The 25,834-nt window shown below is 51.8% G+C and overlaps 2 protein-coding genes across 6 annotated transcripts in view; one reads left to right on the plus strand and one right to left on the minus strand.

The window, feature by feature from the left end:
- COLEC11 (collectin subfamily member 11) overlaps positions 1-25,834 on the minus strand; it is a 51,516-nt gene that overhangs the window by 6,134 nt on the left and 19,548 nt on the right. For all 5 annotated transcript variants that reach the window (XM_035273320.3, XM_078348523.1, XM_078348524.1 and 2 more), the window contains 3 exons: positions 25,692-25,763; positions 5,536-5,607; positions 2,592-2,645 (listed from right to left, as the gene is read on the minus strand). In XM_035273320.3, coding sequence (XP_035129211.1) covers positions 2,592-2,645; positions 5,536-5,602 — 121 coding nt within the window. In that variant the 5' untranslated portion in view covers positions 5,603-5,607; positions 25,692-25,763. The remainder of the gene's footprint in view (positions 1-2,591; positions 2,646-5,535; positions 5,608-25,691; positions 25,764-25,834) is intronic.
- Positions 6,914-17,215, plus strand: LOC144579196 (uncharacterized). The gene is made up of 2 exons (XM_078348521.1): positions 6,914-7,232; positions 8,055-17,215. Exons 1-2 carry the CDS (start codon positions 7,080-7,082, stop codon positions 9,624-9,626), a joined length of 1,725 nt encoding a protein of 574 aa, XP_078204647.1. The 5' UTR covers positions 6,914-7,079; the 3' UTR covers positions 9,627-17,215.

Raw genomic sequence — 25,834 nt, forward strand, 5'->3', positions numbered from 1 at the left:
GAGTGCAGTGTGGGGTGTGAGGGGTGAGAGTGCAGTGAGGGGTGTGAGGGGTGAGTGTGAAGTGAGGGGTGTGAAGGTGGAGTGCAGTGAGGAGTGTGAGGGGTGAGTGTGCAGTGTGGGGTGTGAAGGGTGAGCGTGCAGTGTGGGGTGTGACGGGTGGAGTGCAGTGTGGGGTGTGAGGGGTGAGAGTGCAGTGAGGGGTGTGAGGGGTGAGTGTGCAGTGAGGGGTGTGAGGGGTGAGTGTGCAGTGAGGGGTGTGAGGGGTGAGTGTGCAGTGAGGGGTGTGAGGGGTGAGCGTGCAGTGTGGGGTGTGAGGAGTGAGCGTGCAGTGTGGGGTGTGAAGGGTGAGCGTGCAGTGTGGGGTGTGACGGGTGGAGTGCAGTGTGGGGTGTGAGGGGTGAGAGTGCAGTGAGGGGTGTGAGGGGTGAGTGTGCAGTGAGGGGTGTGAGGGGTGAGTGTGCAGTGAGGGGTGTGAGGGGTGAGTGTGCAGTGTGGGGTGTGAGGGGTGAGTGTGCAGTGAGGGGTGTGAGGGGTGGAGTGCAGTGTGGGGTGTGAGGGGTGGAGTGCAGTGTGGGGTGTGAGGGGTGAGTGTGCAGTGTGGGGTGTGAAGGTGGAGTGCAGTGAGGAGTGTGAGGGGTGAGCGTGCAGTGTGGGGTGTGAGGGGTGAGCGTGCAGTGTGGGGTGTGAAGGTGGAGTGCAGTGAGGAGTGTGAGGAGTGAGCGTGCAGTGTGGGGTGTGAGGGGTGAGCGTGCAGTGTGGGGTGTGAAGGTGGAGTGCAGTGAGGAGTGTGAGGGGTGAGCGTGCAGTGTGGGGTGTGACGGGTGGAGTGCAGTGTGGGGTGTGAGGGGTGAGAGTGCAGTGAGGGGTGTGAGGGGTGAGAGTGCAGTGAGGGGTGTGAGGGGTGAGTGTGCAGTGAGGGGTGTGAGGGGTGAGTGTGCAGTGAGGGGTGTGAGGGGTGAGTGTGCAGTGTGGGGTGTGAGGGGTGAGTGTGCAGTGAGGGGTGTGAGGGGTGGAGTGCAGTGTGGGGTGTGAGGGGTGAGTGTGCAGTGTGGGGTGTGAAGGTGGAGTGCAGTGAGGAGTGTGAGGGGTGAGCGTGCAGTGTGGGGTGTGAAGGGTGAGCGTGCAGTGTGGGGTGTGATGGGTGGAGTGCAGTGTGGGGTGTGAGGGGTGAGAGTGCAGTGAGGGGTGTGAGGGGTGAGTGTGCAGTGAGGGGTGTGAGGGGTGAGTGTGCAGTGAGGGGTGTGAGGGGTGAGTGTGCAGTGTAGGGTGTGAGGGGTGAGTGTGCAGTGAGGGGTGTGAGGGGTGAGTGTGCAGTGTAGGGTGTGAGGGGTGAGTGTGCAGTGTGGGGTGTGAGGGGTGAGTGTGCAGTGTGGGGTGTGACGGGTGGAGTGCAGTGTAGGGTGTAAGGGGTGAGCGTGCAGTGTGGGGTGTGAGGGGTGAGCGTGCAGTGTGGGGTGTGAGGGGTGAGTGTGCAGTGAGGGGTGTGAGGGGTGAGCGTGTAGTGTAGGGTGTGAGGGGTGAGTGTGCAATGAGGGGTGTGAGGGGTGAGCGTGCAGTGTGGGGTGTGAGGGGTGAGTGTGCAGTGTGGGGTGTGAGGGGTGAGTGTGCAGTGTGGGGTGTGAGGGGTGAGCATACACTGGGGTGTGAGCGTGTGGGCGTGCAGTGCAGAATGTGAGGGGGTGGGTGTGCAGTGTGGGGTGTGAAGGGTGAGCATGCAGTGTGGGGTGTGAGGGGTGGGTGTGCAGTGTGGGGTGTGCGTGGGGCATGAGTGTTCAGTGTGGGTGATTCAGGGCATGAGGGAAGAGCGACAGTGAGCAAGATGGGGAGCATGAGGCCCCCAGTGGAGATGCCCACCAGACACGGGTCCTTGGGGCTTGACCTCATGAGGGCCACTGTGTAGGGGCTGAAGGAGGTCACCGTTCTGGGGTGGGAGCAGAGGGCTGCAGAAGGAGCTTTGGGAGGAAAAGAGCAGAGTGGGGGGCGTGAAGGTGGGCAGAGGGCAGGGGCAGAGGACAGGGCACGTGGTGTCCTGGTGACTCAGCAGCAGGAAGCAGGTGCCCCATAGGGAAGCCACGTCCACCTGTGCTGGACCCAAGCTCCCTGGGCTGGACCCAATCTCCCTGGGACCACCTGGGCTGGACCCCAGCTTCTGGGACCTCCAAGGGGAGTTGTATCAGTGGAGCACCATTGGGGGAGTCGGCTGCAGGGACGTGTGAAACCAGGGAAAGAGCCGCAGAGTTCAGATGTGCCTTCTGAGAAATCTGGTGGTAGGAGGAGACCCCTAGTGCCCACAGAGGTAAAGAGCTGGAGAATGCTCACCCTGGGACCGGCATCACTGAGCCCCACTATGCACACAGATAGAATAACACCGTGGACAGGCAGACGATGCTCCTGAGAGGTCGTCACACATTCAGGTGGAAGGAAATCAAACACGGAAGCATCTCTGAGACTATCACGGGCACGGGGACCGCATGTCCGGCACCTGCTCTGTTCCCCAGCACGTTGCACTTCTATTTAACGACTTACATTGTTTTCAAAACTGCAAGTTTGAATACGTTTTATTAAAAATCCTTGGACGCTTTATGCCATACCTGGTTCGCCATCAGGACCAGGGGGTCCTATGTCACCAGAATCTCCTTTCTCACCTGAAAACGAAACACAAGGTCCAAGTCACTATGAAGAGGCGGATGTGATCTACGCATTAAAGACATCAAGACTGAAAATGAGATTTCTCTGGTGGATTTCTCCCAGGCCCTCTTGTAGCTGTGACGTGCCGGAGCTCCAGTCTGCAGGCAATTCCTGCTTCCGGTGCTTTTTATGTGATATGAAGCATACACGTGTCGTGGGGTGATGGGGATTATCAGGTGATCATTCTTTAAGTAGGTTCTGGAAAATCCAGGATACCTGACAAACACTCTGCAGACCCCGTCTCATGAATCCCTGGTGACATGAGTGAGCGGCCACTCCTGAAAACAGCACCATCCCCTCCCCCGCCCCCATGTCTCTCAAAACATCAGGAAGATCCATATCGAGCACGAAATGGGAGCGCAGGGCCAGCCTCAGAGCTCATCCAATCCAATAGTCTTTCCTGCCCCAGCTCATGGCAGCCTGATGTCCTGGAGGGCCCAGAGGCCAGGGGCCCTGGACCCCATCCTGGCCTGGACCCAACTTCCTATTAGGTGGGACAAGCCATCTTACCACCCTGCCCCTCAACTTACGAAACAAGGGGGGTGAACAAAATTATGGCAACAGGACTTTCCAGCGGCTCTGAAGTTAAGTCGTGCGACTTAATAGAAACAAGTCCCGGCTGGGCACAGTGGTTCATGCCCGTAATCCCAGCACTTTGGGAGGCCAAGACCAGTGGATCACGAGGTCAGGAGATCAAGACCATCCTGGCTAACACAGTGAAACCCCATCTCTACTAAAATACAAAATATTAGCCGGGCATGGTGGCGCGCGCCTGTAATCCCAGCTACTCACAAGGCTGAGGCAGGAGAATTGCTTGAACCCAGGAGGTAGGGGTTGCAGTGAGCCAAGATCACGCCACTGCCCTCCAGCCTGGGCGACAGAGCAAGACTCCATCTCAAAAAAAAAAAAAAGAAAGAAAGAAAGAAACAAGCCCTAAGACATTTGCTTTATTCTCACGGAGAGGACCTAAACCCTCTGCGAAGGGACGCGTGTGGGTCCAGATTCCATTCACAGAAGGAGGGAAGGAGTTCAGCCTCCACCCACCTGATTCCTTTATGTTCTTTTATTAGCATCGAAGGCTGGAAATGAAAGCACAGCTTGACCAGAACCCAGGACGACAATCTCAGCAAAGGTAAACAAGGCCGGCCTGGCCCAGCTGCCCCTTAGGAGACACTGGAATCCACCTAGAGCACACACCGTATGGGAAAAGTGTGCACATCCCTGTGTGCGTGTCGGCGTGCAACGTGGCGTTATTCACAAGAGGCCACAGGTGGAAGGAGCCCACGTGTCCATCGACAGGTGAATGGATAACAAATGTGGTCCATCCATACAGTGGAACATAATTCCTTAAACAGGGAATTCTGACCACACTGCCACATAGGCGAACCCTGAAAACATGACACTAAGTGAAATCAGCTAGACACAAAAGGACAAACGTTGTTAAAATTGCACAGATGTGAAATACCTAGAATGGCTCAATTCAGAGACAGAAAGCAGATTGGAGGTGACCAGGGTAGGGAAGGAAGAACGGGGAGCCACCACCTGGTGCGTACAGAGTTTCTCTTTGGAGAGACAGAAGGGTTTTGGAAACGGTAATGGCCGGACGACATTGGAATATACTCGGTGCCACTGAACTATGCACTTAAAATACTTAAAATGGCAAGTTTGGGGCCATAAGTCTTTTACCATAACGTCAGGTGGGTTTGTGAAGCCCACACCTCCCTTGGATCCCGTGGTTCTCTGCATGCTCTTTCCTGGATTGGCCGTGGCAGGGAAGGTGCCTTCCAGGAGGAGGCCCGAGGCTGAGCTGGGCCCCTCCGCATTGCTCTCATGGCCACAGACCCCTTTCTGCCAGGTACAGGCTGGGCTAGCGGGAAGTCTGTGACCACGGATCCAAGCAAACCACCAGAACCCCTCACAGCTCAAGCCCAGAGCGTGGCCTCTTGGTACCTGGGCCATCCTGCTCTGGGACAGATGAATGAGGTAGAACCTGGCCCCAGAATCGGACAGACCACAGCAGACTCCCCTACCGCCGGTGCTCAGGGCAGCTCAGCCGCATTGTCACACTGTGCAGGACCCTTGGAGACTCATGAGTCTACACCGCAGAGCTCAGGGACGGCCAGCTCCTTGCCCTCCCACCAGCTCTGTCCCCCGAAGCCCAGCACGAGCCTGGAACAAGCCAAGCGCTCCAAAGATGTCCACTGACAGATGGCCCCGGGGGCATAGGAGCAGCCTTCTGAGCAACCCCTTGGCTGTCCTGGCCTCAGTCTTTCATCAGGGAGGCACAGCTGATCTGCCCACCTCACCAAGGCCATGCAACAGCGGAGACAGTGCGATTAGAACCCACAGGTGCGGCCTGAGCCTGGGTGGGCACCATAGTTGCTGTTCACACCCACTGCTGCCATCCCAGCCCTGTTCTCACCAAGAATCAACCCATCATCTCGAAACACCTGAGAGACTCGAGCTGGTGGGGAGCAGACACCACATCTCCCAAGCAGGGTCTGTCCGCTTCTTACGTGAGGCGCAAAGTGTGTTACCAGACTTGTTAAGGACTTTGTGGCTGCACAGCCAGAGTCTTGCCCACACGCGATAGCTGCAGCCTCCTTCCTGGGGCGCTGTGAAAATCCCGCAGAACGGGGGGCACTTCACCCCACCCTGCAGGCACAGAGCCAGCAACTAGCTCCAAGCACCCCAAAAAGGTAAGCACTGCAGCAGATTTCTTATCCACTGTGCCCAGAAAATAAGTACGTGCACCAGACAAGATGGTTCAGGCTAGAGTTATTCTCAGGGTATCCAGACCCTGAGCCTGGGGCTGGGGAAATGAGGCAAGAATCGAATCACAAATACCTTTAGAGCCAATGGGACCGATTTTTCCATGGCGACCCACATTGCCTTTCTGTCCTTTGTCCCCCATGTCTCCTGTAGAAAACAATAAGAACAAAGTTGGTTGATGCACAGATGACCCTGTGGCCTCCTCCATCACACACATGCCCAGGTGACCTGATGGCCCTCCCCACTAACAACACAGACACATAGAAGAGACAAGAAAGACAGCTCTGCATGTCTTCAGGGTCACATATGTGACTGTCACAGGGAGGCTGCCTGTTGATGCAGCTCCCGGAGAACAATGTGCTCCCCTTAGAAGTCACACACACTATAGAATGGAGGGGCCAAACGGGGCATCCCTAAGTTCCAGACCCAACCACAGCCCATCCCCTCCATGCCTGTGTGAGGGGAGAGCTTGCCTTTCCTCCAACCCAGCAAGGCAATGCCTCCCAGCTCTTCCTCCTGCACCCCCGCATCACACACCCACTCTCTGCAGGCATGAACATAACCAGCACTGTCCGGAACATGGTGTGGGGGTAGGGGGTGGGTGGGAAAGCCCCAGCTCCTCTCTGGTGTGTGAACTTGAGCCAGGGAGGAGGGTCACAGGAGCAGTTCACCAGATGCCTCCCGACTTGACCTGCTCTAGAGCAGTATGCCCAATCCCTGAGACCTGCTGGCCCCTGTCCCCGGCCTGGGTGTGTGCAGCAGTGGTGTGAGGCAGTGTGTGTCCCCCACCCTTCTCCTTCTATTCATAGCAAAAGGTACACCAAGATCCCACAGGACTGTCTCTGTGATCACTGGACCAAGCCCTAAGAGTGCCACCGTCACCCAGTCTCTAGAACAAGTTAAGTGCGTGGCAGGAGTTTCTCAGCACTCCCCTCATGGAGTGTTAAGCCCTCAGCATCTGCTCCTACCTGTTTGCTGGTGATTACCACTGATCACCAGCCCAAGCAGCAAACAGCAAACAAGTACATAGGGCAAAACCAGGAAAAGAACAGGCAATCCGATTTAACTCAGTCATTTTTTTTTCATGGACATGTTTACACATTGTTAGGAATTCATGATCAGTCATGACCCACTGTTACAGGAAATACTGAAATTCAATGTGGGCCATCCTGCAAGATGGTGGTGGTGGGAAGGGCTTCCTACTACACGCAGATAACACTCTGTCCCTCCATGATGCCACCTGCCTCCTTAGAACCAAGGTCTGCCCTGCCAGGAACTCCTAGTCTGTTTTACAAAGCAGATGTAACATTCCCTCAATTCAGAATAAATAGAAACCAGAGAATGGAATACAGACTTCAGTGAGCTTTGCTAAAGTGAAACCACATACACACCCAAAAAACTGGCTTACGTTGCATAAAAACGCAGCCTTGATCCACAAAGCGCATTCACATGCATTCTCTTATGTGCTATGAAAATGACACAGCCCAGCATGGCAGAGCCAGGACCAGAGCCACGCTCTGCTGCTCTGAGGCCCAGGCTGCTCTCCTGATGCTGGCAGCTGCGGGCCACATCCAGCCTGAGGGACAATGGGGGGATGAGGGAGGCAGGGGGCAAACCTAATGGCGCCCAGGCTGGGCCCAGCCAGGACGGAAGTGACTCTGCTTCGTGTACTGGACACTGTGTGCCACCCACTGTTCAGGGCGCCGGCTGCCAGAGTCAGAGCTCACGGCCTGCTGGTGCATCGGGGAAGCCGTCCAGCAACTGCAGCGCAGGTGAGAGGAAGGGAACAGAAAAGGGGCATGGGATGCAGTTTCCTCGTCCGTCCTCAGAGCCTAGGAAAGCACAGGAGAGGGCGTGGTGCATGCTCCGTGCTATGGGGGTTGCGGAGGGTTGGAGAACAGGGCAGCGAGATCAGACCTGTGTCCAGCAACATCAGCGGGAGAGACTGGGAGGCCCGAAAGGAGGCCGAGGGCAGAGGCCGGGGTGAAGGGGGTCACGGCAGGCAGGGTCTGGGAGGGTGGGAAGAGCTGCCCAGATTGAGAGACACCCAGAAGGCAGTGTTGGCAGAGCCTCGTGCCTGATGGGACCCGTGGGTGAGGCGCACACGGCGGAACTGGGCAGCAAGCCCTCCCCGATGTGGGGGCAGGGAAAGGCGGCTTTGGAGAGGCACAGAGGCGGAGGCCACGGGGCAGGTGGGGAGATGGGGACAGGCAGGGGAGACAGAGGGCACTGGAGAGAAGCTCCCAGTGGGAGGCAGGGGCTGGCGCGGCCCTCAGGAGCCCCAGGTGAGGAAGAGGAGCTCAGGGAGGGACCAAAGGAGAGCAGAGCAGCCAGGGACACAGCGAAGCAATGAGAGGCACTGATGCTGGGGGGGCACCCAGTGAGGACAGGGCCCAAGACCCAGGCAGGCCCAGGACCGGGCAGACAGCCAGGAGGTCTCACGGAGGGAGGGGCATACCCCACACCAGAGGGAGTGCTCAGTGTGTCACCCTCCTCCTCAGGGCACCAGCCCTGCACTGTTCTGAATCCCGCTCCACAGCAGCCTGTGTGCCCAGCACCTGCTGAAGCCACCTGGCCTGCTCTTCCTACGGCAGGTGCTGGGCACCCATGCCTGCTGTTGGGTCATGACTATTCCAACCTGGAGATTTCATAGCAGCAAGATGCCAGAGCAGGGAGAGAGAAGGGTGACCGGGACCAACAGCTTCGATAAACCAGCCGCGGTGCACATGCACAGAGCTCCATCGACCAGCCGCGGTGCACATGCGCAGAGCTCACTGCAAGGATCGACCAGCCTCGGTGCACATGCGCAGAGCTCCACTGCAAGGATCAACCAGCCGGTGCACATGCACAGAGCTCCATCGACCAGCCGCGGTGCACATGCACAGAGCTCCATCGACCAGCCGCGGTGCACATGCACAGAGCTCCATCGACCAGCTGCGGTGCACATGCACAGAGCTCCATCGACCAGCCGCGGTGCACATGCACAGAGCTCCATCGACCAGCCGCGGTGCACATGCGCAGAGCTCACTGCAAGGATCGACCAGCCTCGGTGCACATGTGCAGAACTCCACTGCAAGGATCGACCAGCCTCGGTGCACATGTGCAGAGCTCCACTGCAAGGATCGACCAGCCGGTGCACATGCACAGAGCTTCACTGCAAGGATCAACCAGCCAGTGCACATGCACAGAGCTCCACTGCAAGGATCAACCAGCCGGTGCACATGCACAGAGCTCCATCGACCAGCCGCGGTGCACATGCACAGAGCTCCATCGACCAGCCGCGGTGCACATGCACAGAGCTCCATCGACCAGCCGCGGTGCACATGCGCAGAGCTCACTGCAAGGATCGACCAGCCTCAGTGCACGTGTGCAGAGCTCCACTGCAAGGATCGACCAGCCTCGGTGCACATGCGCAGAGCTCCACTGCAAGGATCGACCAGCCGGTGCACATGCACAGAGCTCCATCGACCAGCCACGGTGCACATGCACAGAGCTCCATCGACCAGCCGCGGTGCACATGCACAGAGCTCACTGCAAGGATCGACCAGCCTCGGTGCACATGCACAGAGCTCACTGCAAGGATCAACCAGCCGCGGTGCACATGCGCAGAGCTCACTGCAAGGATCGACCAGCCTCAGTGCACATGTGCAGAGCTCACTGCAAGGATCGACCAGCCTCGGTGCACATGCGCAGAGCTCACTGCAAGGATCGACCAGCCTCGGTGCACATGTGCAGAGCTCCACTGCAAGGATCAACCAGCCAGTGCACATGCACAGAGCTCCATCGACCAGCCGCGGTGCACATGCGCAGAGCTCACTGCAAGGATCGACCAGCCTCAGTGCACATGTGCAGAGCTCCACTGCAAGGATCGACCAGCCTCGGTGCACATGCGCAGAGCTCACTGCAAGGCTCGACCAACCTCGGTGCACATGCGCAGAGCTCACTGCAAGGATCGACCAGCCGCGGTGCACATGCACAGAGCTCCACTGCAAGGCTCGACCAGCTGCGGCGCACATGCGCAGAGCTCACTGCAAGGGAGGACGTCGGCCACTGCAACTCTACCCTGGAGTGTGACTGAAGGCGCGGCTTCACTGCGGTCAGCTCTCCGGGCGGGGGAGCAGGGAAGTTGCCACTCTGCTGGGTCTGCCCAGCAAGCCTGGTTTTGACCCACAGAAATTGAAAGCCAGCTGAATTCACTTTCTCCAAGAGTCCCCCAAACATTTAAAAACTGTTGTTTGTCTGAAATCTTCCCTTTACCCAGCTAGAAACCCTCAGTCCCTGCCCCAGCCTGCCTGCCTTTCCCCAGGACATACCCTGGTGTGTCTTGGTTCCCTGGAAGATGGACACAGCCACCCACCCTGAGTGCCCAGGCACGGCCTGAGCATGTCACTCCCTGCATTGGATGGAACTGCGCCCCCCCACCAAATTCCTCTGTTGAAGCCATGACCCCATGGTGAGGTATCTGGAGACAAGGCCTTTGGGAGACAGTTAGGGCAAGATGGGTTTGCAAGGGCAGGGCGCCCCCCCCCACCGAGGTCTGAAGCTGCAAGCTGAGCCCCCCGCCTCACCCTGCTCCTGCCCAGCTTCCTACAGAGGGCCCCACAGAAAAACTCATGTTCCCTGAAACGCACACCTGCTGTTTTGCGTGGTCCCAGACCCTGTCTGTGCGTTGCAGGGAACACGTGTCTTCCTCAGGCCTTCTGTCCAAAGACAAACTCTCCTGTCCCCAGCTCTTCACCGCTCTGCTCCTGAGGCTCTGTGCTGACCACTAGGAGGGCCAGGACAGCATCAATATTTATGCTTCTTATCCCCGCCCGTCCACATCTTCAAGCTGCTCCCCCGTCAGTCAGCTGTGGTCCCCCTGCACCCTCTCGAGGAGGTTCAGGCCACCAGATCAGGCTGCACACACTCACAGCACCCTCACCATCAGCAAGCAGCCAGAGGGGGGCTTCCACATTTGTGCCTGGTTTCTGGGAACCCCTATGGAGAAAGTGGCTGCCATATTCTCTAAGGGCAAGAGCTGAGCTCTACTGCTGGAGTGTCAGCAACGACCTTGGATTTGCATTAACATCTGGCTGTGCGATTTAGAAATGGCTAAAGGCCAAATGCTCTCAACTCAATCTCAGGTTCTAACTTGTCTAAACAGCAGACACGTGCCTCCTCCAGTAGACGGACTGAATCGCTAATGAGTCTTTCGCTAAGGTGGGAGGAGTGTGCCTCTCCCAGTGCATCTGTGCCCCAGGGGCTTCTCCTCTGCCATCTCCAGGGCCTCACTATCCCAACTACCTGTCAGCCTGGGGCCTGACCTCGTCCTCCAGAGAGGAGGTCACTGGGTGGGAAGACAGGGGAAGGGGATTCTTTGGGTCGCTTCTCTCTCCCCGCCAGTGTCCTTGACCAGCTTCACATCTCACCTCTCGGGGTCTCAGGGAAAAATTGCTGCCAGATCGGAAGGAAGCCCCTTGCGCCGTCCCCATCTTTTCTAGGTGGAAGCTTTTTAGCAAATAGTTGACTCTTCATTCAGATGAAGGGTCACATCCGCCTCTGCCACGATGCTCCTTGGCCCCTGTGGTGTTTGGGCTTTTTCATGGGAAGGTGACTCTGACGCTGCCCCTCTCCAAGTGGGGACTCAGTGAAGGTCCCAGGAGTCTGCTCATGTTTCCATCTTCCCAGGCAGACTGTGTGCCAGGAAAGCACCTCCACACGTGCGTGCTGATTTCAGCTTCGCAACATTCCTGTCACCTCCATCTGTTAGGGCTGAATGACATCCTCCTAAATCCCGCCATTGGAGCCCTAACCCCAATGTGACCCAATGGAAGCAGGGTCTTCAAAGAGGCCACACAGGTGGGCCCTGGTCCAACAGGACTGTGACTTTACACGAAGAGAAGGAGATGCCAGGGTTGTGCGCCACGGAGGAAAGGCCACATGAGACAGAGCAGGACGATGCTCCGCCGGCACCCGGACCCCTGACTTCCAGCCTCCAGCCTCCACCACCGGGGGGAAGGGGGAAACCATCTCTGTCCTTTACGCCGCCCGCTGTGTGGTACCTGTTTCAACTGCTTGAGCAGACTGAGACACTGCCCTCTGCCCCAGAAGGTAAGTGAGTGAGGGCAGTATCTCTGAACTGAGAGTAAAGTGACCAGCGCAGGTCACACCATGAGCCAGGAAGGAACACAGCGCCCCGTGACTCAGAGCACAGCCTCTGCCATCAGACAGGCCTGGCCCGAATCCCAACGCTCCACCACGAAACCTTGCATAAGTTACCACCCTCTGTAAGCCTCAGTTTCCTTGTCTGTCAAGTGACACCTCAGGGCATTCAGTGTCTTGGGAACAGCAGCACACACTGATGGCATGGATGTCACTCAACCCGAGGCTGCCTGACTCCACGCCCAGGGCTGCAAACCCAGCATCTCCACTGTGGGCAGGCCCCAGCCTGCAGGGCTTCCACCCCCCATGCAGCCAAAGCTGCGCTCCACGGGCCAGGAACTGCAGGGAGGCTGTCCTGCTAAGAGCCGGGACTGGATGCCTGGCATGGGTTCGTGCTACTGTGGGAGGACAAGCAGTTCCCCACTCCCAAGCCCGGGAAAGGAGACAGAGGCCAAGAGACCAGGCTGTGCAAAGCAGCAGCCAGAGCCCACTCCCAGCAGAGCCCCTCCCAGCAGAGCCCACTCCCAGCAGAGCCCCTCCCAGCAGAGCCCACTCCCAGCAGAGCCCCCTCCCAGCAGAGCCCACTCCCAGCAGAGCCCACTCCCAGCAGAGCCCCTCCCAGCAGAGCCCACTCCCAGCAGAGCCCCTCTGAGCCTGCTGGCCTGTGTCAGCCGTGACCAAGGGCACTGGGCTGGTGGGGAGTTGGGGCAGCTACAGGTGGCCCAAAGCCTCCTATCCCTTTTTATTCTCTTCTGCCCTAAACCCATGGCTTGGACCACCAGGGTCCCCTCAGCCTTGCAAGGAGGCTTTTGGAGGAAGGGCCAGGCACTGGGCGCAGCTGGGCCTGGGCTGGCCAAACGCTCCCTCAGCCGGATGAGCCAGTGCTAACTTTCTCCAAACACGCTGGCAGTAGGCAGAGGTTACTGTTCTCTGGGCCTCCAGAAAGGGAACAAGCAAAATGCCTTGAGCATCCAAAAACCCTGTTGCTGTGACCTTTGCTCTTGGTCAGTCTGCTTTGCTTTACTGTTAAAATTCTGTGAACAATGTCTCAGGAACATTTTTTAAATGTTTTTCTTAACTTTTTTTTGAGACAGAGTCTTGCTCTGTTGCTCAGGCTGGAGTGCAATGGTGCAGTCTTGGCTCACTGCAACCGCTGCCTCCCAGGTTCAAGTGACTCCCTCCTTCAGCCTCCCGAGTAACTGGGACTACAGGTGTGTGCCATCACATCCGTCTAATTTTTGTATTTTCAGTAGGGACCATGGTGTTTAGTTTCACCGTGTTGGCCAGGCTGGCCTCGAACTCCTGACCTCAGGTGATCCACTCACCTAGGCCTCCCAAAGTGCTGGGATCACAGGCATGTATTGTATTGTATTTCTTCAAAGCATTGTAACAGGAGATGAACTGGCTTTCCCAGTACAATCCTAGTGGCAAAACAATCAAGGCAGTGGCTACCAAGAGTGGAAGTGGTCCAGCAGAACAAAGCAGCCTGGCCGGGAGCAAAGGTCGCAGCAACAGGCTTTTCAGGTGCTCAAGGCATTGCTCATTCTCTTTCTAGAGGGCCAGAGAACAGGAACCTCTGCCTACTGCCAGCGTGTTTGGAGGAAGTCAGCCAAAGCTTCAGCAGAAAACGCCCAGGAACGCCTCGGCAGGGCCCTTCTCCACAGCAGCGCTCCTGCTCATCCTCCTTAGAAAACAGGCAGAGTGTTGCAAGCATTTCCACTGGAAATCGTTAAGCAGACACCTTGCTGCCCCAATTTGGCTCATTCTGACCTCTTTCTGTTTCCTAACCCTAAAAATATCTGTAAAGGGTACTGTTTTTCTTCAGCAAACAATGTAAAAAAGACCACATTGACATGGCTCTATTCCCAGGACCCTCGGTTCTTCAGGGATGGGCTAAATGGCTGGTATAATTCTTACAAAAGTGTCTTGAACTTGGTGGTGCTCATATTGAGAAATAAAGTTTATATATTTATTTTTATTTTTTAATTCCATTTTTCCACAAACTTTTTGAAGTCCCCTCACACATTATGGACAGACATACACACAAATACTGTACACACATAAGTGCATGTACACATACACATACTAAAGACATGCACACACATACATATGCATACATACACACGTGCATGCACACTACACACACGTGCACATGCAGCCATATGCACATAGAGACATGCATAGTCACCACATACATACATGTGCACAAACATATACATATTAACACAGAGATATGCAATATGCAAACACATAACACATGCACAAATACACACATGCATACACACATATATGCATTATACATGCATGTACACATATTCATACAAACGTGCATGTAGAAATACAACCACACATAGCATGTATGTGCACATGGCATACAGGTACATATAAACATACCCACATACACATACAACAAAAACTTACAAACCTTCATACATACATGAATACAAACACACACATATACATACATATGGAAAAGCGCTTGGAATTCCACTTCCTCAGTGATGTTTAACAGCTGGGCTTTCTCTGGACCCATGGCCTGGCTTTGTTATCTCAAAACAAGGCATCCAGCAGCACATACCTAGACAAAGGCATACTCACAGCACACATCCATGCATACTATAGGAACACATACACATGCATACTATTCACACACATGCCATATGCACATACACACAATTGCACATATGTAAATACACAGCGTTACATACACATATGCACACATGCATGCACATATATACAACATATATGTGTGTCCATACATACAAGCATACATGCACAGACATGTGCTGTGTGAGCATGTATGCATGCACATGCTATATACACGTGTACTTGAGTGCATGTACATGAGCATGCTTTTATCCTCACAGAACTCAAGCTTATACAGCTAGTTTAAACCTCGGGTTAACTGAGAACCCCGAAAGCACCCAGGAGACCTTCACTAGCACTACACCCCAACATCCACACAGCAGCCACACACACCGGGACCTATTGGTGTGAGCTGCTGCTTCTGACAGAAATATTCTATTTTAGGGTGTTTCAAGGAAGAAGAAAAGCTGAGAACTGTTAAAATCCACTGAGATTATCATTCTCGGCTTCATACCACAGCCTTTTCTGTAGCCAACTTGTTTCAACTTGAAGATATTTCTTGGAAACTAACCCGTGGGCAGAACAGCAGGGTGTTTACAGACCCAGAGGTTCTCCCAGGAGAGCAGACTGGAACAAGAGCCCTAACGCCTTTTTCCTTCTCCCAAGGCCTCATGCACCTCCAAACAACAGAAAGCTTTTGGCAAGAAGCAAGCAATGCCCCCTCCCACTGGCTGCGTGCAGCAACAGGAATGCACCAGCTGCCCCCCGCTCCATCCTTTCCCTCTCCCGCCACAGGAGCTTCTTGGCTACGGCACCTGGTGCACTGGGAACTAACGCTGCGGCCCAGCCCACACTTGTCAGTATCATGAGCGGTGCTGTGCCTCCCATCTATCCTCTGGTCACGCATGAGGAGTGAGGGCAGCTCAAAGCAGGTGCAGAGTTCTTATTAATTTTAATGAACATGTCACACAGTCTCTGAAGTGGAGAAGGGGCAAAAAGAGGATTTGGAAGTCAGCTTCCTTGGCGATTTTAACAGCTGGGCTTTCCCTGGGCCACGGCCTGGCTTTGTTACCTCAGCACAGGCCATCCAGCAGCACGGCCCCCCAAGCAGAGGTGGTGGGGGTCTCACTTTGGCAACAGGACACCCCCTCAACAACCCCCATGCACACCCAGCCACCTGTCCAGGGCAGCCCCAGCTGCAGCCAGCCCCCTATGTGGGCAGAGCATGTACTTTTCGGAAGCAGAGGCATCTCGACCCCCACCAGCAGGGACAGCCCAGGCCTGCAGCAGCACCGGGGTGCTATTAAGACCAGTGCAGGGTCCCAGGCCGCCTGCCTGGGCCAGGAGCTGCATTTCAACAAGAGCCCATGGGTACCCCTGAAGCAGAGCCCTGATTCCATAGATAAGCAGAGAGCACAGCCCCCACCCAGCACAGCAGAAAGCCTCGCCCCACAGACCAGCTGTCTAGCAGTCGGCGGGCAGCTCCTTCACCTGGGGAAGGGAGGACAACACAGATTGGGGGCCCTTGGCCATAGACTGGGATAACCCACAGATTACAGAGGTATTTGAAGATATAAACATCAAGATATTTTTCCATCATGGACGGAGGGCCTTCCAAACGCCAGGTCTTGGGCGGACCTAAAGACACAAGGATGAGAGCGCATCTGCAGACCTGGGCTGTGATTTTGATGTCAGGAGTTGAAAACAATGTTTTGGAGTGGCCACAGGCTGGGCAGCAGCAGGGCTGGCATGAGAGCAACGCTGTCACACCCAGGCCCTACCCTTCCCAGGCATACTCCTCTTTCTCAGGACCCCCTGCAAGACGCACTGGGACAGGTGCCCAGACCCACCTCATCATCATGCCCAGCATCATGCCCAGCGTCATCATGTGCAGTGTTGTGCCCAGCACCGTCATGCCCAGTGTCATCACACCTAGATCCACCCTGTGGTCGTGCCCCGCACCGTCGTGCTCAGTGTCATCATGCCCAGAGGTGTCGTGCCCAGATCCACTCCGTCATCGTGTCCCATCTTCATGCCCAGCGTCATCGTGCCCAGCATCATCATGCCCAGCGTCATCGTGCTCAGCGCCATTGTGCCCAGAGGTGTCGTGCCCAGATCTACTCCGTCATCATGTCCCATCTTCATGCCCAGCGTCATCGTGCCCAGCATCATCGTGCCCAGCGTCATCGTGCTCAGCGCCATTGTGCCCAGAGGTGTCGTGCCCAGATCTACTCCGTCATCATGTCCCATCTTCATGCCCAGCGTCATCGTGCCCAGCATCATCGTGCCCAGCGTCATCGTGCTCAGCGCCATTGTGCCCAGAGGTGTCGTTCCCAGATCCACTCCATCATCATGTCTCATCATCATGCCCAGCGCCATCGTGCCATCATCGTGCTCAGTGCATTGTGCCCACCATCATCATGCTCAGCATCATGGTGCCCAGCATCATCATGCCCAGCATCATCATTGTGCCCAGATCTACCCACATCATTGTGCTCAGATTCAACCTGTCATCATGCCCTCGTCATTGTGGCCCCCATTATAGTGCCCAGTGTCATCGTCATAGCATCACTGTGCCCAGGAGAAACTGAGTTGCAGCCCCAGTTTGACTGGCACTGCAGTGGTTCCCAGGACCCTAGAACCAGGGAAGTCCTGGCCCCCAAGTTCCTGCAGAGGTCACCGGTTCTCTCCAAATGAGTCTCCGCAGCGTAATGCCATGGAAGCCAGAGACGTCAGTGATGGGACATCAGGGAACAGCCACTGTGCCCCTGCTGCAATCAGCTAGAAAACTATCCACTAGCACCCAGCCAGCAAGCCCATGGCCGGGAGAGCCAGTGGGCCAGGGGAGCTGGCAGAGCTGCATCCCACTGAAGAGCGAGACTCCAGGGTGAGTGTGTGGAGGGTGCTGGTGGCTGAGGTCTTGGTTCCCAGCACATCTGAGCCCCCTGGGGCCTGGGCACCGCCTACCACAAAGGCAGAGCGCCCAGGGTGTCCTGGGTCTCAGAGAAGGGATTTGTTCCAGGTTGCATATAAAAAGTCCTAAGTTTATTCCCATAAACACCACATCACATGTAAACATATTTATTCTCTCTTTGACCTAATGTCCTTGAGAATAAACATTATCCAGAACAGAGCACTTACAGCTCACAGAAACAGCCTCAATTATCAGAAAGAACGTCAGCTGGTTACTGCAGAGGCCGGAAGTCACACTCATTTCCTAATGAGTTCCCATGAACAAAAGCACCGGGGCCCAGACTTTCTTCTGTGCAAACAGAGACTAATAACAGCAACCACCAGGCACCAGGCAGCTGCCGCATTCAAGCCATTGTGTGTCTATCCTTCCACTCAACACTCCTGGTAGTCCTGAGAGGTAGATGCCCGACCCCCACCCCCCATGTTATAGGTACGTAAAAAGGAGGCTTGGGAAGATGAAGCCAGTTCCAGAAGCTGACGTGACTGACAGTGGTGGAGCCACAATACAGACAGGCCCAGTGTGCCCAGGACGGTCTGGCTCCACCTCTGTGGTCTCTGCACTGCTCAGCTGAGGCTGGGACCACATCGTGCCTAACAATACTGCTCCCTCCCAGCAAACCACTTCCACCTAGAGTTGGGGCTCCTAGTTCTGTCCAAGCCATGTGGCCATGGGCACGGTGGTTGCCTATTCTCTGCATCTCGGGGTCCAACTAAGTGCGAAGGTGGGATTTCCAGACGTGACTGCTTTTTAAATGAGAAAACAGCAATGTAAGATTTTAAAGAATATACAATATCAAGGAAACACGACACTACCAAAGGAACACAGTAATATTCTAGTAAACCCATCCCAAAGAAATGGAGATCTACAAATTGCCTAACAAATAACTCAAAATAATCATTTTAAGGAAGTCCAGGGAGATACAAGAGAACATAGTCACACAACTCAACAAAATCAGAAAAACAATACACTAAAAATGAGAAATTCAATGAAGAGATAGAGATTTAAAAAATAATAAACAAACTAAAATGCTAAAGCTGAAGAACAGAATGATACAATTTTAAATGCATAGAGAGCATCAACAGCAGAACTGATTAAGCAAAAGAAAAGAGGCTGGATGCAGTGGCTCACACCTGTAATCCCAGCACTCTGGCAGGCCAAAGCTGATGGTTCAGGAGATCGGGAGACTGAGACCATCCTGGCCAACCTGGTGAAAACCCATCTCTCCTCAAATACAAAAAATTAGCCAGGAGTGGTGGTGAACACCTGTAGTCCCACTACGTGAGAGGCTGAGGCAGGGGAATCGCTTAAACCTAGGAGGTGGAGATTGCAGTGGGCCAAGATCACACCACTGCACTCCAACCTGGTGACAGAGCAAGACTCCGTCTCAAAAACAAAAAAGAAAAAAAAAGAATATGTGAGCTTGATGACAGGTCATTTGAAAATATCCCATTACAGAAAAAAAAAAAAAAGAGAAAAGCATTAAAAGAAATTAAGAAAGCCTATGAGATCTAAAGCATACCACCAAGAAAGCTAACATTCACATTATGGAAGTTGCATGAGGAGAATATAGAGAGAAGGTGACAGAAAGCTTATTTAAAGAATTAATGGCTAAATATTTTCCAAACTGGGGAGCAATGTAGACATCAAAGTACATGAAGCTTAAAGTTTCCAAATAGTTTCAACGCACAGAAAACTTCACCAAAATACATTATAATCGAACTACCAAAAATCAAACACAAGAGAGAATTCTGAAGGCAGAAAGAGAAAAGAGACTCATTCCATACAAGAGAACCCTCATAAGGCTATCAGCAGACTTCTCAGCAGAAAACTTGCAGACCCGGAGAGAGCAGGATCGGATGTTCAAAGAACTGAAACAAAAAGACTGGCAATAAGATCATGTACTCAGCAAAGCCATCCTCCAGAAATGGAGGAACAGAGTCTCCCGGATACAGAGAAGCTAAAGGAGTTCCCACCACCAGACCTGCTTTACAAGAAATGTAAAGGAAAGTTATTCAAACCGAAGCAAAAGGCTGGTAATCAGTACCCTTTTGAAGTGACTGCATTAAAACATTTGAAAGTGCAGAGATAACTGATAAAACTAACATACACTTGTCCTAGTCCGTTTTCTGTTGCCATTACTGAGTATCTGCCATATTCAATAGAAAAGATGAAAAGAAAAGAAATTATTTTTTACAGTTCTGGAGACTGGGAATCCAAGATCAAGAAGCCACATCTGATGAGGACTCTCCACAGAGTCTTGAGGTGCACAGGGCATCACACGGTCAGGGGCTCACAAGAGAGGCCACCCAGCTTTTCTAATAGTCCCATTCTCATAATGACAAGCCCAGTCCTGTCACAACACATTAACCTATTAACTCACAAATGGAGCCATTCTTTTTTTTTTTTTTTTTTGAGACAGTTTCACTCTGTCACCAGGCGCCAGGCTGGAGTGCAGTGGAGCGATCTCGGCTCACTGCAACCTCTGCCTCCCAGGTTCAAGCAATTCTTCTGCCTCAGCCTCCCGAGTAGCTGAAACTACAGGTGCACATCACCATGCCTGGCTAATTTTTGTATTTTTTAGTAGCGACGGGGTTTCACCATGTTGGCCAGGCTGGTCTTGAACTTCTGACCTCATGATCTGCCTGCCTCGTCCTCCCAAAGTGCCAGAATTTACAGGTGTGAGCCATTGCACCTGGCTCAATAATTTGTTAATGGATGTACAATCAAAAAAAAAAAGATGTAAATTGTGATATCAAAAACATAAAATGTTGGATGGGTATAAGTGTAGAGTTCTTGCATGTGATCAAAACTAAGCTGTTATAAGTTTAGCATAGACTGTTATAACTATAAAACATTTTATATGAGCCTTGTGGTAACCGCAAATAAAAAACCTAGTACATACACAAAAGATAAAGAAAAAGTACTCAACAAGGCCAGGCACGGTGGCTCAAGCCTGTAATCCCAGCACTTTGGGAGGCCGAGGACGGTGGATCACGAGGTCAAGAGATCGAGACCATCCTGGTCAACATGGTGAAACCCTGTCTCTACTAAAAATACAAAAATTAGCTGGGCATGGTGGTGCGCGCCTGTAATCCCAGCTACTCGGGAGGCTGAGGCAGGAGAATTGCCTGAACCCAGGAGGCAGAGGTTGCGGTGAGCCAAGATCGCGCCATTGCACTCCAGCCTGGGTAACAAGACCGAAACTCTGTCTCAAAAGAAAGAAAGAAAGAGAAAGAAAGAAAGAAAGAAAGAAAGAAAGAAAGAAAGAAAGAAAGAAAGAAGGAAGGAAGGAAGGAAGGAAGGAAGGAAGGAAGGAAGGAAGGAAGGAAGGGAAGAAAAAGTACTCAAAGCACAGTACTGCAGAAAAAAGGAAGAAAGAGGGTCTACCAAGTGACCAGAAAACAATGAACAAAATGGCCACGGTAAATCCTTAACTATCAATAATTACTTTAAATGCAAATGGATTAAATTATCCAATCAAAAGACACAGTGTAGCTTAGTGAACAAAAAAATCAGAAGACTCAACTCTATACTCTGCCTAAAGAAGACACACTTCAGCTTTAAGGGCACACATTGACTAAAAATGAGGAGATGGAAAAAGATATTCCACACAAATTGAAACCAACACAGAATAAAAGTAGCTGTATTTATTTTATATCAGACAAAACAGGCCATGTCAAAAACTGTAGCCAAGAGTAAAACGGGTTTTATGTAATGATAAAGGGTCAATTCATCAAGAAAACATAATAATTACCAATATATACTCATTCAACATTGGAGCACCTAAATATGTAAAGCAAATATTAACAGATCTGAAGGGGAAATAGATAGCAATACACAAAGAGTAGGGACTTCGGTACCTCACTTTCAACAGTGGAAAGACCCCCAGACAGAAACTCAACAAGAAAACGTTGTGCATAGCCTCCACTGGAGACCGAACGGAGCTAATGCCCATAAAGAGAACACTCCCCCCAACAGCAGCAGAAGACACGTTTCTCTCAAGTGCACATGCAGCATGCTTCAGGATAGATCATACATTAGGCCTCAAAACAAGTCTTAACAAATTCAGGGAGACTGAAATCCCATCAAGCATCTCTTCTCAACACAGCAGTATAAAAGCAGGAATCCGCGAGAGGAGGAAAACTGGAAAATTTGCAAACACGAGAAAATTAAACGACACATTCCTGAACAATCAGTGAGCAAAAAAGAAATCAAAAAATATCTTGAAACAATTAAAATGAAAACACAACGTACCAAAACTTAGGGGATACAGCAAAAAGCCATTCTAAGAGGAACCGTTGTAATATTAAATACCCACATGGGAGGAAAACAGGATTACAAACAAACAATCTAACTTTATACTGTAAGGGACTGGAAACAAACAGAGCCCAAAGTTAGCAGAAGCAAGGAAATAACAAAGAGCAGAGCAGAAATAATCAAATAGAAACAGAAAAGCAACAAAACAGAGTTGCCTTTTGAAAAGGCAAAAGAAATGGACAAACCTTTAGCTAGACTAAGAAAAAACAGAGAACTCAAATAAAATCAGAAATGCAGTAGAGAAAGGTTAAAAGACAAAGATATTAAAAATAGCTATATTCACTGGTGAAAAACTGAAATATTTTACTCTAAACTCAGAAACAAGACAAGGATGCCCATTCTCCCCTCTTGTATTCACTATAGTGCTGGAAGTCGTAGCCAGAATGATTAGGCAAGAAAGAGAAAAGGAAAGGGGAACGGAAAGAAAAGGAAAGGGAGACAGACAGAGCAAGAAAGGAAGAGGAAGGAAGGAAGAAAGGAAGAAAGGAAGGAAGGAGGGAGGGAGGGAGGGAGGGAGGGAGGAAAGGAAGAGGAAGGAAGGAGGAGGGAGGGAGGGAAGGAAGGAAGGATGGAGGGAGGGAAGGAGGGAGGGAGGAAAGGAAGGAGGGAGGGAGGGAGGGAAGGAAGGATGGAGGGAGGGAAGGAGGGAGGGAGGAAAGGAAGGAAGGAGGAGGGAGGGAGGGAAGGACGAAGGAGGAGGGAGGGAAGGAAGGAGGGAGGGAGGGAGGGAAAGAGGGAGGGAGTGAAGGAGGGAGGGAGAAAAGGAAGGAAGGAGGAGGGAGGGAGGGAGGAAAGGAAGGAGGAGGGAGAGAGGGAGGGAGGGAAGGAGGGAGGGAAGGCAGGAAGAAGGAGGAGGGCGGGAGGGAGGGAAGGAAGGAGAAAGGGAGGGAGGGAGGGAGGGAAATCATTGTCATCCAAATTGGAAAGGGAGAAGTCAAGCTGGCTCTATTTGCAGATGGCATGACCTCATATAAATAAAATCGCAGACTCCACTTAAAAATGCTTAGAACTAATAAATTCAGTAAAGTTGCAGGATACAAAATCAACACATAAAAATCAGCAGCATTTCTATACACTAACAATGAGCTACCCGAAAAAAGTTAGGAAACAATCTCCCTGACTGTAGCACCAAGCAGAATGACATATTTAGGAATAAATTTAACTAAGGAAGTATTGTGCACTTGTACACTGAAAACTATGAAACATTGAAGACACAAATAAATGAAAAAAATATCTCATGTTCATGGATCCAAAAAATGAATATTTCAAAATGTCCATACTACCCAAAGCAATCTACAGATTCAGTGCAATCCCCATCAAAATTCCAAAGGCGCTTTTCACAGAAATGGAAAAAGAAATCATAAAATTCTTATGAAACCATAAAAGGCCATATATAGCCAATGCAGTCTTGAGCAAGAAAAACAAAGCTGAAGGCACCACACTTCCTGATTTCAAATTGTATTCTAGATAGACGGTAATCAAAGCAGTGTACTTGCTCAAACAGGCGCTGGCAGAAAAACCAACACGTAGACAGCAGAGCAGAAAGCACAGAAATAAGCCGCACACACACGGCCAACTCATCTTCAACAAAAGCACGAAGCAATGCTACAGGGAAAACTGAATATTCACATGCGAGAAAAATGAAATTAAATCGTTGTCTTATACCACACATAAAAATCAGCTCAAAATAGAAGACTTAAATGTAAAACCTGAAATCACAGAATTCCTACAAGTAAACGTAAGGGAAAAGTTCCTTGACATTGGTCTTGGCATAGTTTTTTTGGATATGACACCAAAAGAACAGGCAACAAAAGCTACAGTAAATAAGCGGGACTAACCTACCCAACTGATGAGTTTCTGCACAGCAAAGAAAGCGATCAACAACACGGAAGGGCGCCTCTGGAACGGGAGACGGGATTTGCAAACCATGTATCTGACAAGAGGTTATTATCCAAGATAGATAAGGAACGCATGAAACTCAATTGGCAAAAAACTAATAACCCAATTTAAAAATGGTCAAAGGATCTGAATAGGCATTTCTCTAAAGAAGACATACAGGTGTCCAACAGATATATGAAAAGGTGCCCAACATCACTCAGCATCAGGAAAAGAGAAACCAAAGCCACAGTGAGATACCGTCTCATGCCTGTTAGGATGGCTGGTAACAAAACATCAAAAGGGAGCACATACTGCAGAAGATGTGGAGAAAGGGGAGGCCCTCTACCTCGCTGTGGGAATGGAAAACAGTCTGCAGGCTCCTTGAGAAAATCAAAAGCAGAACTACCACATGCTCCAGCAGTGTATCTACTGGGTGCACAGCCAAGGGGCTGAAATAAGGGTCTTGAAGAGATACCTAGAGTTTCAGCCTACATGTCTATTGACCAATGAGTGGATAAAGAAAACATGGCATATTTATAGTGGAATATTATTCAGTCTTAAAATATTAGCGGATCCTACCATTTGTGACCTGGATAAACCTGGAAGGCATCACGCTAAGTGAAATAAGAATGTTCCAGCTCTTGCTTAGGATGAGGTTACAGGTGGATGTGATGGTCAAAACTGATTGTACTATAATCTCAAAATGGGAATGTCCATAAATTATACCTCAAAAACGTTTCAAAAAGACAGTGCATGGGCTTAAATATATATTTAACTATATTTGTGTTGTTATAATAATTTTTAATTGGAAACAACTCTCCAATGTTAGAAGATTGGTTGGGGGATTGGCTAAGTTAGTGTATGTTCTCATAGAAGGATGTGCACACATTGAGCAAGCATTTCTAGAGACAATTTTTAATGACTTGAAAAAAATGTATCGCTTGAGGCCAGGAGTTCGAAACCAGCCTGGCTAACATGGTGAAACCTCGACTCAACTAAAAACTGAAAAAGTAAATTAGCTGAGCATGATGGCACATGCCAGCTACTCGAGAGGTTGAGGCAGGAGAATGGCTTGAACCTGGGAGGTGGAGGTTACAGTGAGCCAAGACTGTGCCACTGCACTGCAGGCTGGGTGACAGAGCAATACTCTGTCTCAAAAAAGAAAGAAAGAAAACTCATTTTTAAAACTGTAAAGCAGTAACAAGGAGTATATCCTGAGGGTGACGGCCACCATGCACTCCATCCTGCCATGTACTGTGCGGCTGCTCTCCACATGACACATTTCCTTCACATGTATGATCCAGCAGCTACTCTCCACATATGACACATTTCCTTCACATGTATGATCCGGCAGCTACTCTACACATATGACACATTTCCTTCACATGTAACAAGGAATATATCCTGAGGGTGATGGCCACCATGCACTCCATCCTGCCATGTACTGTGTGGCTGCTCTCCACATGACACATTTCCTTCACATGTATGATCCAGCAGCTACTCTCCACATATGACACATTTCCTTCACATGTATGATCCAGCAGCTACTCTCCACATGAGACATTTCCTTCACATGTGTGATCCGGCAGCTACTCTACACATATGACACATTTCCTTCACATGTATGATCCAGCAGCTACTCTACACATGAGACATTTCCTTCACATGTATGATCCAGCAGCTACTCTACACATATGACACATTTCCTTCACATGTAACAAGGAGTATATCCTGAGGGTGACGGCCACCATGCACTCCATCCTGCCATGTACTGTGCAGCTGCTCTCCACATGACACATTTCCTTCACATGTGTGATCCGGCAGCTACTCTACACATATGACACATGTCCTTCACATGTGTGAACCGGCCGCTACTCTACACATGACACATTTCCTTCACATGTATGATCCCGCTCCCGTGAGCCTCTGCACAGTCCCACAAGGCAGGCAGAATCACCGGACTTTACCAAGGAGGAAACAGCTGCAAAGCGACGAGGGTCCTGTCTGCATCCTTTACCGTGCCACCTTCACAACTACAGTGATTCACTCAGCACTCCCACATGATCTGGACGCTGTTATTCGTGTCCTTAGAGAGGCCAGGAGCCTGCGCTGACTCCCAAGGCACTTTCTTTCCTGGGGCCACACAAACAGGTCAGCACAAGGAGTACTGTTGAAGGGGCATTCTCCCTGCCCCCTGCCGTCTGCCTCCCTGGGACCCAGAAGGCAGGGCCTGTCCTCTCTGGAACCACCGCCCCCTCCTCCCAACCCGACTCTAGCGGGAGCGGGGCTTCCATCCGCAGAGCTCTGCAGGCTGGCTTGGGGATGCAGGTACCTTTCTCTCCAGTGGGGCCGACTCTTCCAGGCCGTCCTGGGGCGCCTTTGTCTCCCTTCTCTCCCGCATCTCCTGTGGAAGAAGTCACATCCAGTTAGCAGCTCATTCTGGCCAGCACAGCATCCCAGAGTGATTTGTGGAGG

The sequence above is a fragment of the Callithrix jacchus genome, chromosome 14, assembly GCF_049354715.1.
Source record: "Callithrix jacchus isolate 240 chromosome 14, calJac240_pri, whole genome shotgun sequence".
Classification (NCBI taxonomy): domain Eukaryota; kingdom Metazoa; phylum Chordata; class Mammalia; order Primates; family Cebidae; genus Callithrix; species Callithrix jacchus.